A 15662-nucleotide genomic window follows, 5' to 3' on the forward strand; every position below is an offset into this window, starting at 1 on the left:
GAAACAGGTTTCATTAATGAATTGAAAGTGCTTTTACTTTCTATATCTTTAACTAGCACCACATTTTCATGGTTTGCTGCTTTACCCCATGGCTCTATTTACTTATGGTCGCAACTACAAGAAAATAATAATTCACGATCACCTTTATAGTGACGATAATGAACTTAAGTTGTCACATCTTACACCAATTAATCATAACACATGATGAATCAGTCACCGATCACAAAACTACTTTGGTACGCCAAATCTTTGGCTATTAGTTCAATTTGTAGGTACCTGGTTAACTTGAACTCTTTGATCAATCTTTGGCTGGCAAAGCAAAAGCTTGGGTATTAATTCAATCTGTAGGTATATACCTTTGACACTCGGAAAAACTTATCTAGGCTATCCAGTGTAGAATGTGTGATCTGTAAGACAAAAGCCAGGTGAAGTCTTATCAAGCCTACAAAGGTACCATACTTTACTTGATAATTATCCTCATCATAATTTACTACCTTGGTTGGAATTACATATCTTCTATGGAGAAATAGATGATCAATCTAAGCAATGTGGATTTTAAATTCAGAGGAGCTTTTAGGAATATGTTGTTGCCTCACACACTAGTGTTGGCCTCATGTGCAACCGCGCGCCCGACCTCGCGCAGGAAATGTAGTTACATTCGAGGGCATGGCTCGCCCTTGTATGCCTACCCGCACTCAGGTTGGAACGGTCAGCGATCGTTCGATACTATCCCTAAAGTTATAACAATCGCTAAATAGTCGCGTCCAGAATTTGTATTCCACGTAGAAACAGAGTCTGTCGTGGGGTGTTAGAGCAACTCTCACAGAAGGATGACTAACTACAAGTATGCGAGCAATTGGAAGGGTGGGGTGCTGAGAGAATGATGGAAAAAGCCAATGAAACGGAAGCTACTAATTGATGTGGATGATCCGTCTAGAGAGGATTCAAGTGACAGTGGAGTTGGTGTGGTTATCAGAGACTATAAAGGTGAGTGCGTCAGTTGTACCCAGTGCCATCTTCCCCATGTTGTCGATGCAACGATGGTTGAAGCATTTGCTTTCAAAAAGGGTTTGCAAATTGCACAATAAAATAGGTACCAACTCTTTCACAATTCACAGTGATTGTCTTCAGGTTGTTCAAACCATTAATAATGGAGGTTTCGCGACTACTTTGGCAAGTGTAGTTTATGAATTATAATATTCTTCTCGTTGGTTTGATAATATTGTAATAGAGAGGCCAATGTTATGGCTACGGCTGAGTGAATAGCATAAAACTACCACTTTTCGGGTTATGGTTCTAAAAAACTACCGAAAATTTGTTTGTGACTGATACCTATCACTTTTGGCGTCGACTGTCTCAAAAAACCCAAATCGCCGAGTGCTTTGCAATTGATCGCGATTATGACAGTTGGGGCCCGCTCCTAAACAAACCGCTTGTTGACTGTTTAGTTTGACCGTTAACTGACATGTGGGACCCACATGTCAGCTTCATTTTTTCTCTCTTTCCTTCTCTCCTCTCCCCCCCTTGTACTCTCTCTCTGCCTTATCTTCAACCCCGTCGGCGACCCGCTCCCTCCCTTCGCGCGCTCACCCGGTCGGCGACCGGCTCCCTCCCCTCCCGCGCCCACCCCGCCGGCGACCCGCTCCCCTTCCCTCGCGCGCTCACCTCGCCGGCGACCCTCTCCCCTCTCCTCGCTTGCCCACCCCACAGACGACCCTCTCCCCTCCCCTCGCCCACACCGCCGGCGGCCATGGAGTCCCTGAGGCGGCGAGCTCCTGGACGCGGCGGTCCAGAAGGCCACCCAAGGAGCCCCGGCAACGGCGGCCGCCTCCGCCGCCATCCACACTGCCGGACCCCTGCGCGTGGCCCGTGGATGGAGAGCCGGCAACCTCGGCCACAGGTGCGGCTCCTCCGAGCTCCTCCCTCACCTTGCATTCTCCGACGCGGCTGCCCTCGATGACGGCCATGGACGCGAGTTCACCGGCGGGGTGGTGGCTGCTGGACGCGGCCGCCCGCAGCACAAATAGGAGTTGGCCGTCGAGATGCTCCTGCCGCGGCCGCTTGCATCACGGACAGGAGCTGGCCGCCGCTCGCAGCACGGCTGCAACAGCGACAAGCACGGCTAGAGGAGCTCGATCTGGAAGACTGGCCATGGCAGGGGCCTGATTGCTTTTCTGAAATATTTGCAGGGACCAAATTGCATTTATAAATATTTACAGACACTGCCATGTGGGTCCCACATGTCGGTTAACGGTCAAACAAACGGCTTGATTAGAAGCGGGCCCCAACTGTCATAATCATGATTAATTGCAAATCACTCGGCGATTTGGGTGTTTTGAGATAGCCGATGCCAAAAGTGGTAGGTATCAGTCACAAACAAATTTTCAGTAGTTTTTTGAAACCATAACGCAAAAAGTGGTAGTTTTATGCTATTCACTCGGCTATGGCTAGAACTTGTGTTTGGGATGTTGATCCCCTTGACTTTATTTTCATGATTTTGGTGAACAATGTAACTCTTTTATCTAATCAATAAAGCTTGATTTGTGGGCTTTTCGTCAATGACAACAAATTTCTAGCAGAGACGACATATTGACCGAAGAAAGACACTCTAGCATAGTCACCATACATGTCAGAATGTCGTAATTTATTCCATATTTGACGTATGAGGACTGACTTATGAAAATAAAACTTCGCATGTTCCCTCACCTCACATGGGATGGCAGGGAGACTGAGGAAACAGGATACCCTATGGACAAGTGGGTCCCATGTGTTTTTTTGGGGTAATCGTGTATGTCAGCATACTAAAATAAAATTACATGAACCCATACATAATGAAATTACTAGACAGGCACGACAACTACCCTGGAAACTCTATGGAAAAGCCCAAGAAGGAATTAAAATATAAAAAATTCTATTAGGTTCCCTGCACAAACCGATCGTCTTTGATCCCCAAAGCCGCTGAGGTAGTCGCCGGAGAGATAGGCGAAGTACCTCTATCGTCATAGCCGGGAAGGCATCATCACTGTCAGGGCTTTGTGAACCAAAGACTGGGCCTGCTGCACGCGTCAGCACACATAAACTACCTATATGTTTTCAGCAGTTATCCACTTCATATTTGGCTACCCAGCGTTTACCGTAGGCATGATAACTAGCACACCAGTAGTACGTCCTTCCCGGTCCTCTCGTACTAGGGAAAGGTCATGTTAGCCGAGTGTTGTCATCGTGCCATCCAGACCTCATAACTGGCGCCGCTCATTGACAAAATCGAGAAAGACTAGACATTGCCGTCCTCGTGCCTCTTTCCATGCTTCATGCAAATCATCTTATCCCACGAGCCAGCACCACCGCCACGGGCTGCAACTATTGGCCATCCCGAACACGAACCACACTGCTCTTCAACCACGATTATGGAGGCAACAAATATGAAAACTCCGAGTTTGCGCACCACCTCGATAATCTTGCCCCATAAGCATTTTCTATCAATATGACGACTTTGCTAGAGTTGCTCTTAAAAGACAGCGCAAGACTAGGATGGAGAAGCGAGGTATTGTTTCTCCTTCACATGAGAAGTGGAGATCCTAGCAAAAAGGCTACATGGGCTGCCCTGACGCTGTGACCCCACACGCCTTGAGGCTCGTCGGCCAGTGAGCCGCCCGCCGCCGCCGCCGGCACCCTCCGGCCAGTGCCAATCGCCTTCCTAACCACCAAACGCATTTCCTCCGCGCACACGAGCGGGCGCCATGGCTGGGCATCTAGCCAAAAACCCATTGCTCCTCCTCCAGCCCCGCCGCCTCTGCACCGCCGCCGCATCCTCCTCGGCCGCCGCAGGAGAACTCGCCCCCTCGCCCGCCGTCAAGGAGATACCCCGCGACGATGACCTCGCGGAGGAGTCGCGCAACCGCCTCGTGCGCGACACCTGCAAGCTGCTCGAGCTCCGTGGCTCGTGGACCCCGAAGCTGGAGGCGCAGCTCCGGCACCTGCTCCGGGTGCTCTCCCCGCCGCAGGTCCGCGCCGTGCTCCGCGCACAGGCGCAGACGGACGCCCGCGCCGCGTTCGAGTTCTTCCGCTGGGCCGACCGCCAGTGGCGCTACAGGCACGCCCCGGAGGTGTTCGACGAAATGCTGAGCCTCCTCAGCCGCACCAGGCTCCACGACCCCGCCCGGCGCGTCATGCGCCTCATGATGCGCCGCCGCATGAGGCGCGGGACTCAGCAGTTCGCGCACCTCATGCTCTCGTACAGCCGCGCGGGGAAGCTCCGCTCCGCCATGCGCGTGCTCCAGCTCATGCAGAAGGACGGGTGCGCGCCTGACATATCAATATGCAATGTGGCAGTGAATGTGCTTGTTTTTGCCGGGCGCATTGACAAGGCGCTTGAGTTTAGCGACCGGATGCGACGTGTTGGGGTCGAGCCGGATGTAGTCACATACAATTGCCTTATCAAGGGGTTATGTAGCGTGCGGAGGGTTGTTGAGGCGCTAGAGATGATCGGTGTAATGCTGCAAAATGGGTGCCCACCTGATAAGATTACCTATTATACAGTGATGGGCTTCTTGTGCAAGGAGAAGAGGGTGGCAGAGGTGCGGGCTTTGCTTGGGAGGATGAGGAATGATGCGGGTCTATTTCCAGATCAGGTCACGTATAACATGCTCATCCATGTGCTTGCAAAGCATGGGCATGCAGATGAGGCGTTGGAGTTCTTGAGGGAGTCAGAGGGGAAAAGATTTCGTGTTGATGAGGTTGGATATAGTGCAGTTGTGCACTCTTTCTGCTTGAATGGGAGGATGGCCGAGGCAAAGGAGATTGTAGGTGAGATGATCTCAAAAGAATGTCACCCTGATGTTGTGACATATAGCGCAGTTGTGGATGGATTCTGTCGGGTCGGGGAAATTGATCAAGCAAGAAAGATGATGAAGCATATGTATAAGAATGGCTGCAAGCCAAACATAGTCACGCATACTGCACTGTTAAATGGTCTCTGCAAAGCTGGGAAAACTTCAGAGGCTTGGGAACTGCTAAACAACAGTGGAGAGGAATGGTGGACTCCCAGTGATATCACATACAGTGTTGTAATGCATGGGTTTAGAAGAGAAGGGAAACTAAAGGAATCATGTGATGTCGTTGCCCAGATGTTGCAGAAGGGTTTCTTTCCCACTACTGTGGAGATTAACTTACTGATCCATGCGTTATGTAAGGAAGGAAAGCCGGCGGAGGCCAAAGACTTCATGGAGCAGTGCCAAAGCAAAGGTTGTACCATTAATGTTATCAACTTTACTACTGTAATTCATGGATTTTCTCGGCAAGGGGATTTGGAATCAGCGCTGTCTTTGTTGGATGACTTGTATCTCAGCAACAGGCATCCAGATGTTGTAACTTATACTGTTGTTGTCAATGCTTTGGGAAAGAAAGGTCGGCTGAAAGAAGCGACGGAGCTTGTGAAGAAAATGCTTAATAGAGGAATTGTCCCTACACTTGTTACATACAGGACAGTGATACATAGATACTGTGAGAAGGGTACAGTGGAAGAATTACTCGATCTGCTGGATAAGATGTTAGCGAGACAAGAGCTTAAGAGTGTATACAATCAGGTCATTGAGAAGCTATGTGCATTAGGTAAAATAAATGAAGCTTACAGTCTCCTCAGCAAGGTACTGAGAACTGCCTCACAGAGAGATGCTCAGACATGCCACATTCTGATGGAGAGTTTTCTTAATAGAGGTCTCGCAGTTCAGTCATACAATGTAGCGTGCCAGATGTTTCAGAGGAATTTAATTCCTGATATTAAATTGTGTCGAAAAGTTGACAATCAGCTGACCTCAAAGAAACAACCAGCTGCTGGAAAGCTTATGGTTAAGTTCTTAGAAAGAGGTCTTCTGAAACAAGAAAAGTAAGCTATTGCTGTCCGACAAGTTGATGTATCATGTGTTTATTGGCAACTGGCAAGTATGTTTAATATTTGAACTGAGATTCAGAATCAGATGCATTACATGCTGGAAAGCTTACTCACTTTCTTCTACCTAAAACTGATAGATTTATAGTTTTGGGTTCAGTTGGTAACGTTTCATGCAGTTTTCACCAACTTATTCACAACCAGCCAATAGACTGGTAGGTATGGCACCTGAATGTTAGTTAGCTGCCACTCAAAGGGCTACTGAACAGTACACATGTTCGTGCATATATCAGCATCACAAAGGCTTGGTCCATAATGAACTAGACCAAGTGAAGCACTTAAGGGGAGGAGACAATGGAGGGAGATGGCAACGTTGTGACGGCGCCGTTGCTGGAGTTCATCGATGACCGGTCAGCCGCCTCGGAGGAGCTGCTGCGGCGGGAGCCGGTGCCATTCGATGTGCTGTCGCGGCTGGCATTGTGGGAGGCCGGCAACCTGTGGCGCATCTCATGGGCGTCCATCCTCATCACGCTCTTCAGCTTCACTCTCAGCCTCGTCACGCAGATGTTCGTTGGCCACCTTGGTGAGCTCGAGCTCGCCGGGGCCTCCATCACCAACATCGGCATCCAGGGCCTAGCCTACGGCATCATGGTAACTAGCTGCGCTCGTTCTTGCACTATGTAGTATAGTCCTTTTTGCTGCTTAGAAACAACGTCTTCTCACTTGTATGCGGAATGCAGCTCGGCATGTCGACTGCAGTGCAGACGGTGTGCGGCCAGGCCTACGGTGCGAGGAGGTACAGGGCAATGGGCGTTGTTTGCCAGAGAGCGCTCCTCCTCCAGTTTGTGACGGCCGTCGCCATCGCTTTCTTCTACTGGTACTCTGGCCCATTCCTGCGGCTCATTGGGCAGGCTGAGGACGTGGCTGTGGCGGGGCAGCTGTATGCTCGTGGGCTGGTGCTGCAGCTGCTCGCGTTTGCACTCTTCTGCCCGATGCAGAGGTTCCTGCAGGCTCAGAACATCGTCAACCCCGTGGCGTACATGGTGCTTGCTGTGCTCGTCTTCCACATCCTCATCTCGTGGCTTGCTGTGTTCGTTCTCAGCTTTGGCCTTCTCGGCGCGGCTCTGACGCTGAGCTTCTCTTGGTGGGTGCTCGTGGCGTTGACGTGGGCGTACATCATCTGGAGCCCAGTTTGTAAGGAGACGTGGACTGGGCTGTCCATGCTCGCTTTCAGAGGCCTCTGGGGATACGCCAAGCTCGCCTTCGCGTCCGCTGTTATGCTAGCGTGAGTAAATTTATCAGCCATTTCTAGTTAATTGTTTGGTAGTTCTTGCTTGTTTATGTCTTGCATCGTTGTGTTCTTGCTCAGATTGGAGGTCTGGTACGTGCAAGGATTCGTGCTTCTGACTGGTTTCCTCCCCAACTCAGAGATTGCTCTTGATTCACTCTCTATCTGGTACGCCACACCATGATTCAGCCCATGTTATAGTTACACACTGGTTGGAAGTTCTAATGTCTGATCGTATCTTCATATTCACACATAAGACATAACATGCATTTGCTATCTCTTTGACTTGTTCCAGCATCAACTACTGGAACTGGGACTTCCAAATCATGCTTGGTTTAAGCTATGCGGCCAGGTCAGTGCAAACGACCGAGACCTACCAAGATGTAGACCAATTTCCGCTTGCTGATCAAACGTTTGCACACGCAGTATCCGCGTCGGCAACGAGCTTGGCGCTGGCCATCCGAAGGTCGCAAGGTTGTCGGTCCTGGTGGTCGTCACGGCGAGCATCGCCTTCAGCATTCTCGCCACGATCGTCGTCATGGCCCTCAAGTACCCGCTGAGCACCCTCTACACGAGTAGCACGACGGTGATTGAGGCCGTCATTGCACTGATGCCGTTGCTGGCCATCAGCATCTTCTTGAATGGGATCCAGCCAATCCTCTCAGGTACACGCGACGCTTGGCAGTAACACAAAGTGCCTAGTTTGCACTGAACCAAATGACCTGAAAATTCGTTCTGAAATTTCTGCAGGAGTCGCCGTCGGGAGCGGGTGGCAAGTCATAGTTGCCTATGTCAACGTCGGGGCTTACTACATCATCGGGCTGCCAATCGGATGCGTTTTGGGGTTCAAAACAAGCCTGGGAGCAGCTGTAAGTCAATTAGCTTCCCACGCCAATTTCGTCTTCAGTTAACCTCTATCTTGCAACATTTTTCCAGAGGTCTGATGATCATCTCTTTGTGGTAATTCAGGGGATCTGGTGGGGCTTAATCATAGGGGTGGCAGTGCAGACGGTGGCGCTGATCGTCATCACGGCCAGGACCAACTGGGACAGCGAGGTGAGCTCGCCCTTTTCCCATTCACGCATGATCTCGGCTGAAGCTTCTGCTCAGTTTCTGTTTATCGTGGTGCTCATGGCGACGCGGCTATGTCATGTATGTGTGCAGGTGGAGAAGGCGATCCAGCGGCTGCAGCACACCGCTGCAGACGAGGGTGGCATGGTGGTCGACGGCGACGTCTAATGACCGGGCCCATGGATGTGTCTGGGGCTCTGTTTGGTGGCCATTGTTTGCTTTGCTAGGAGCACTCCCCATGAGGAGGGAGGAAGTAGTAGCTGGTGCCGAACTTTATTATCAAGAGGCTATGGTGCCTTTGGGTTTGTGCAATAAGTTGAAGTGAGATGATGGAAAGTTGAAATGCATTTCCTTTTTTTTTCGAGGATGAACTTGCAGTAGTTAAATGGTAATTAACCTTGGCTGCTGGACTAGAAATGGTTTGATTTCTTGAGCTCTTACGCTTTCAATTCTTTTTAGAGAAGCTCTTACTCTTTGATGACGCCCCCAAATTATTGTGGCCAAGGTGGACCATGCTGGTCAGCGTGAGGCTGCGCCATGGGCCCGTTTGTCAGCCCCAGCAAATTATTGTGGATACATACATGCATGATGCCTATTGCTTCTTTGGCCGACTTTCAACGGCCTCCCGAGTTCAGAGCTACTCTCTCCGTTCTAAATTATTCGTCGCTGAAATGGATGTATCTAGAACTAAAATACATCTAAATACATCTATACTTGCGACAAGTAATTCGGAACGGAGGGAATAGAAAGCAACATAGATCAAGAGAGTGGCGATAGCGTGGACGAGCGCGTTTGATCCCGGTACGTGGACCAATGGAGCAAGTCGTTTGTGGTGGGGACAGACTGTAGCGCGATTCGTACGCGGACGTAAATAAGCATGTACTCCCTCCGTCCAGAAATACTTGTCATTGAAATAGATGTATCTAGATGCATTTAAGTTGGCCCACGGCATCCGTTGGCTGATAACGGGCGTCCTATAACATGTTCAGTTGGTACAGATAGATGCATACGGTACAGGTTTTGTACAGGGCAACGTTTTGCATGGACATAACGATGCGCAATATGACGGAAACGATATCTGCAACCCCAGGAGAAGCACACTACCGCTCCGAAAGCTTGAACAAGCAAGCCAAGAAAATCAACCGGGGACCGAAAAACCAACTGGCTTGTAAGGAGGTGACGGCGCTGTAATTCCATCCATCAGGTGCGCCTTCGAACACCGGCCAGGTGACCAGCATCTCCGCCTTCTCCTGCCCTCTGCTCAAGCCGAGCGGTTTAGCCACACTCCTGACAACACGAGCCTCTGGTGGTGGTGACAAGATGTATTGGAGCTTGTTTAGATGTATAGATCCGCCTAAGAGAACAATGATATTCCCTGATAAACAAGTTAGATCTATGACGGCAGCCGACGTAGAGTTAATTACAGGGCATAAAATCTGGTCCTAAGCCGATCCCAACAGTGGATAAATCCGACTGACTAGAGCTGCTTTGGAAAGTGCAAGATCTGATTAGTGTTCCACCGGCTCGATACAGATAAAAGAACTCGTTCATGTAATCGCTAGCATATATATATATCAGCTTTTCGCCCAGGCTTGTGATTGATCTACGTGCATGCATGGTGCTTGTGTACTTTTGGGAGTGAATTGCAAAAAACATCGACATTTCAGACTAGGTTTGCACATATATGAAATTAATGTGCCAAAAAGCACTAATTTTTTCATAATTTTTTCAAAAAACACTGGTTGCTTGTTTGGACCGTTTTAAGTGCGTTTATGACAAGGGGGGCCCGCATCCGTCGACGTGGCAGCACTGTTCACACGGCAACGCCGTTAGAGGGCGTTACACGCCGCTGGCGCACCGGTTCGAGCCGGGCCGCTTAGTCTTCGAGCCGTCCCCCGCCCGGTCGGCTCCTCTCCCACTCTTTTCCTCCCCCGCACTCTCTCCTCTCAGTCATGGCGACGGCTGGCGGCGCAGGCGGCGACTGCGGCGGGTCTGCCGGCGTTGGAGACGATGGTCCACCTGTGGGAGATATATGCGGGAGCTCAAACCCTAGCTGGCCGTCGGATACGAGCAGCCCCAGCCAGAGCCCCCAACACTGTCTCGAATATGCGGCGGCAAGATCTTGGGCCAGGGCAGTGACGGAGAATCCGACGGAGAGTCACCGGATTGCCTCGTCATTCGGAGGCGTCTAGTAAGTTTCCTCTTCCCTCTTCCCTCTTCCTGTAGATCGATTCTAGGGTTAGGGTTAGGTTTTTTGGCAGTGTTAATTGGTGCTCTCTTAATTGTGATTTAGTTGTGGTTGATTTGTTGTCACTGTTAATGATGTAGTTTAGTGCTCTGTTGATGATGTAGTGGTTATGATGTAGGAGACAGAGTAGTTAACAGAGTAGCTAGTTGATGATGTAGTCACTAGAGTAGTTAGCAGGGCCTTAATTTGTTGACTGAGTAGTTGACAGTGGTTGACTGAGTAGTTGACAGTGGTTTTCATACTGTCAACTTCTCCATTGTTTGACAGTGGTTTTTAACAGTGAAGTTGACTGGTTTTCAGAACTTGGCAGTGGTTTTCAGATGGTGCTTGTGGTTTTTAGAGTGTACTGTACTGTATTTTAGCAATCATAGTGTTGATTACTCTGTTTTAGTGCTCTGTTTTAGGAATTATGCATTTTTATTTACAGTACATTGGTGCTCTGTTTTAGTGCTATGTTAATTAAGCTATTTTAATTATTTGTGTGTAGTTTGAACGATGATGTTTGGGAAGTTAGAATGCACTTCCATGACAGAGACAACTTGAAGAGATCAGTTTGCGTTTCAGACATAACATATTATAATTTGGTTGCCCTAATAAAGACAGAGGGATATGGGCTGAATGATTTCATGTATTTTGTGAGGGATCCTGGTGTGGGGATTACAGGAATGGATGAAATTTGTGATGATGATAAGGTGGATGAAATGCTTGACCATATTGCTAACAATGATCAGAATGTAGTGAACTTGACAGTGGTTAGGGGCACTGATCCAAGACCTGCAGATTTGAACTCAGGCTATCTGGTTGAGGAGCAGGTTCCTTTGAGCCATATAGGAGAGAACCCTGTGTATGTAGTAAATCCTTCTGGTGTTCTCCTAAGATCGCCAATAAAAAGTAAAATACAGAGTCAGCTAGAGCCATTGCAGTTCTACACCACACAGCAGAGCACAAACCATGATATGGATACAGATGCTGCCATGGATCAATGCAATGCAGCAGATCAGGATGAACTGGAGACATTAATGGAGTTGAAGAGGAGAACAAAGATTGCCAAATTTAGGAAACATAAGATTGCAGCTGAGCATGTAAATAAGGTTAAGCAGAAGCTACCAATTCTTCTAACTGAAGATGATTTAGATCTGGATGGAGATGAGGACTATCTTCAGAGGCTTAATGAGATGAGGAAGCAAAGAGAGGATCCACTCATTCATTTTGATGGAGACACTGATGTGGATGAAGTGTATGAGGAAGATGAGGAAGGGCAGCATGTGGAGGTGGAGCAAGAGGAGCAGGTGCACCAAGAGGAGCAGGTGGAGCAAGATGAGCAGTTGGAGCAGCAAGAGGTGCCGACAAAAAAGAAGAAAGATAGAAAAGGGCCAACAGAGAGGTCACATTCAAGCTTGGAACAGAGATTTGAGGATGTTTGGGCACCATCATCAGATGAGGAGGCAGATCTTGGTGTTTTGAAGCAGGAATATGATGATGGAGCTGAGGAAGTACAATTTGTTCTGCCCAATGGAAGGAAGAGCAGATCAGTGAGATCTTTGCCAAGGATCTGGTACAGTGAGGAGAGAGAGAACCCAGAGGAGCAGTTTTGTAGAAAACTTTGTTTCCTCAATGTGTATCAGTTTAGGAGAGCAGTTCAAACATTGCACATAACTCAGAATAAGAATTATGAGTTCCACAGAAACTGCAATGACAGCATCATAGTTGTGTGCACAAATGCAAAATGCCCTTTCTTTATTGCAGCTTCTGTTGTTGCAAATGAGACTACTTTTTGCATAAGGAAGGCAAAATTTGTCCACACATGCCCAGCAGTAGGAGAGAACACCAAGGTCACTGCAAAATGGGTTGCACACCAGTGTGAGGCAATGATGAGAGTTGATATTGGCACACCAGCCACCACAATAATGCAGACACTGAAGAAGAAATATGGAATAGAGATGTCCACCCATATGGCCTACAGGGCTAGAAAGCAAGCATTGAAGGTCGTCCAAGGAGATCAGAGAGGACAATACACTAGAATAAGAGATTATTTGCAGGCTGTGTTGGATACAAACCCAGGCTCTAGATGTGTTGTGACTACTAGGCATCTACCAGAGCACCCAAGCAAAAACCCTAGGTTTCATGGCCTCTTTTTTTGTCTAAGTGCTTGCAAAGAAGGGTTTTTGAATGGATGCAGGCCATTCATAGGTACATTTCATTTACTAAGTTGTGAATGGTTTATATGCTCACATTACATACACTATCTTCTCACAATTGTCAGCTTTGCAGGGGTAGATGGTTGTTTTATCAAGCTGTCAACAGGTCAACAGATCCTTGCTGCAACAGGAAGGGATGGGAACAATAATATCTACCCTATAGCATTTGGAGTTGTTGACAAAGAGGACAAAGACAGCTGGACCTGGTTCTTAACACAGCTTAAAGATGCACTTGGTGGAGAAAGTGGGAAGTTTGGTTATTATACCATCATCTCTGATAGGAAGAAGGTAAACTTCTCTTCTCATACAATATTGCACTAGATTTCATTGTTTCATTGTTTCATATGCACATTGCTCTAGCTTCATTGTTTCATTGTTTCATAGGACCAATGCTTAGTTTTATTTCCCATTTATTTCAAACAGGGGCTTTTAAATGCAATAAACCATGTTTTCCCCAATTGTCCACAAAGATTCTGCCTTAGACATATCTAACAGAATTTCCAAACTGTTGGTTTTAGAGGTGATGAATTAAAGAAACACATGGATGCAGCTAGCTACTCTTATACTGAGAATGAACACCTTGATGCAATGAATGCTTTGAAAAGAGAGTGTAAGGCTGCTTGGACATGGCTTCACAAAATACCTATTCATACTTGGGCTAGGCATGCTATGGATTTTAATTGCAAAACTGATCTGGTAGTGAACACCATCAGTGAGGTGTTTAATAAAATGATATTAGATGTCAGAGGCAAGCCAATAGTGACCATGATAGAAGGAATTAGGACAAAATTGATGGTCAAATTTAACAAGAATAGAACAAAGACAGAGACAGCAAATTGGGAGATTTGCCCTACCTATGCTGAAATGTTAGAGGAGACAAAGTACAACTCAAGGTGGTGCCAGACTTTGATGGCTGGTCCTAACATTTACCAAGTGACTAGTGGAGAAAACACCTACTCAGTGAACTTGCTGGACAGAACATGTGGATGTAGGAAACGGGATATGACTTATATGCCTTGCCATCATGCAATTTCTGCAATAGTGAAAGCTAAGTTGCAGCCAGAGGACTTTGTGGCTGATTTCTTCAAAAAAGAAATGTATAAAAAAGCATTTGCACATATCATATTTCCTGTGCCTGGTCCTAACCTGTGGCCAAGGACAAGAACTCAGGACATAGAGCCTCCAGTATTTAAAGACAAGGTTGGGAAGCAACAGACAAAGAGGAGGAAAAACCAATTTGAGAAGCCAGCACCAAGAGATACATCTAGGATGGCATCTATTACTTGCAGCAACTGCAAACTTGTAGGGCATAGATACAAGTTTGCTCCAAGCCACTCAAGCCAGCTCTTGCTTTGAGAATAAACCAGCATCAGGTTAGTTATAGTAGCACCTCAATTCTCTTTATTTTTGTCTCCATTGTAACTCACAAGCCTTAATTGTTTTTGAAATGCAGCCAAACAGGTCACAGGCTTCTACTTCAACAACAAATGCATCTACAGCTGCTGCACCACCAAGGAAGAGGCCATCTTCATCTACTGCTGCACCAGCAAGGAAGAGGCCATCTCCATCAACTGCTGCTCCTACACCTGCTGCCACTACACCAGTTGCTCCTCCAAGGAGGTCTCCCAGGAAGAAAGCTACACCTGCTGCCACTACACCTGCTGCTCCTCCAAGGAGGTCTCCCAGGAAGAAAGCTACCACTGCTGTTACAACCTCTACCTCTGCTGCAGGAAACAGGTCAACTTTTCAAGCTCCAAGACAGAGTGGAAGAAAAAGGACTTCTTCATACAAGTTGAAAGAGTACTTCTATGCTTCTGGGAACTAGATGCCTTTGTCTTTGTTGGCTTGTGATGCCTTTGTGTTGGCTGTGAACTAGATTATGCCTTTGTTGGCTTTCAGAACCTATGATGCCATTGTTGGCTTTCAACTAGATTATGCCTTTGTTGGCTTTCAGAACCTATGATGCCTATGTTGGCTTTGAACCATTATTGGTTGTGAGAACTTGGATGTTTATCTTAAATGTTGGCATGTATGGATGTTTATGTTATATGTTGCCTTTGGATGGACTAGATGTTTAGTTTGTTGGCTATGATGTTGGTGATTCTGGTGATGATGATGCTTACTATGATTCTAGGGTCCCTCGGCGTCGAAAAACCCCAAAGTGAGTCTAGGGTCCCTCGGCGTCGAAAAACCCCAAAGTGAGTCTAGGGTCCCCCGGCGTCGAAAAACCCCAAAGTGAGTCTAGGGTCCCTCGGCGTCGAAAAACCCACCAAAGTGAGTCTAGGGTCACTCGGCGTCGAAAAACCCACCAAAGTGAGTCTATGGTCACTCGGCGTCGAAAAACCCCAAAGTGAGTCTAGGGTCACTCGGCGTCGAAAACCCCACCAAAGTGAGTCTAGGGTTACTCGGCGTCGAGAAACCCACCAAAGTGAGTCTAGGGTCCCCCGGCGTCGACAAAACTAGCGAGTCTAGGGTCTCTCAGCATCGACAAAACTAGCAAGTGAGTCTAGGGTCTCTCGGCATTGACAAAACCAACCAACAACATCAGATTCAACTTCAGCTTGGTCTGCTCCAAACAAGTGAGTCCACATAACTGGAAGATCCATACATAACCATAAATAATAAGTACCATATTACAGGATAGTGCTTAATGCTAAATAGGTGCATTACATAACCATAATTCAGATATTACTAGATCATTCATCTAATAGTAGTCATTGCATAACCATAATTATAGTACTCATCATCCCATAACCATGCTGGTGTTGGGGAACGTAGTAATTTCAAAAAAGTTCCTACGCACACGCAAGATCATGGTGATGCATTGCAACGAGAGGGGAGAGTGTTGTCCACGTACCCTCGTAGACCAAAAGCGGAAGCGTTAACACAACGCTGTTGATGTAGTCGTACGTCTTCACGATCCGACCGATCAAGTACCGAACGTACGGCACCTCCGAGTTCAGCACACGT

The 15662-nt window shown here is 47.7% G+C and overlaps 2 protein-coding genes across 2 annotated transcripts; both read left to right on the forward strand.

Moving 5' to 3' along the window:
* The first annotated feature begins 3739 nt into the window (after positions 1 to 3739).
* Positions 3740 to 8663, forward strand: LOC141020572 (protein DETOXIFICATION 41-like). Its single transcript, XM_073499719.1, has 8 exons — positions 3740 to 6538; positions 6628 to 7172; positions 7257 to 7343; positions 7471 to 7527; positions 7602 to 7840; positions 7926 to 8044; positions 8145 to 8231; positions 8340 to 8663. The coding sequence occupies exons 1-8, from the start codon at positions 6242 to 6244 to the stop codon at positions 8412 to 8414; spliced, it is 1506 nt and encodes a 501-aa protein (XP_073355820.1). The 5' UTR covers positions 3740 to 6241; the 3' UTR covers positions 8415 to 8663.
* LOC141023277 (uncharacterized) lies at positions 3741 to 5974 on the forward strand. The gene has a single exon (XM_073499718.1). The coding sequence runs from the start codon at positions 3741 to 3743 to the stop codon at positions 5886 to 5888; it is 2148 nt and encodes a 715-aa protein (XP_073355819.1). The 3' UTR covers positions 5889 to 5974.
* Positions 8664 to 15662: the final 6999 nt, after the last annotated feature.

Source organism: Aegilops tauschii, chromosome 5, assembly GCF_002575655.3.
Source record: "Aegilops tauschii subsp. strangulata cultivar AL8/78 chromosome 5, Aet v6.0, whole genome shotgun sequence".
Taxonomy (NCBI): Eukaryota; Viridiplantae; Streptophyta; class Magnoliopsida; order Poales; family Poaceae; genus Aegilops; species Aegilops tauschii.

What these genes read in the sequence shown, in the direction of transcription:
- LOC141023277 (XM_073499718.1), top strand. Translation starts at nt 3,741, where the DNA reads ATGGCTGGGCATCTAGCCAAAAACCCATTGCTCCTCCTCCAGCCCCGC.
- LOC141020572 (XM_073499719.1), top strand. Translation starts at nt 6,242, where the DNA reads ATGGAGGGAGATGGCAACGTTGTGACGGCGCCGTTGCTGGAGTTCATC. An exon ending in CTTGATTCACTCTCTATCTG is followed by an intron (nt 7,344 to 7,470) that starts GTACGCCACACC and finishes GACTTGTTCCAG; the next exon opens with CATCAACTACTGGAACTGGG. An exon ending in GATCCAGCCAATCCTCTCAG is followed by an intron (nt 7,841 to 7,925) that starts GTACACGCGACG and finishes AAATTTCTGCAG; the next exon opens with GAGTCGCCGTCGGGAGCGGG.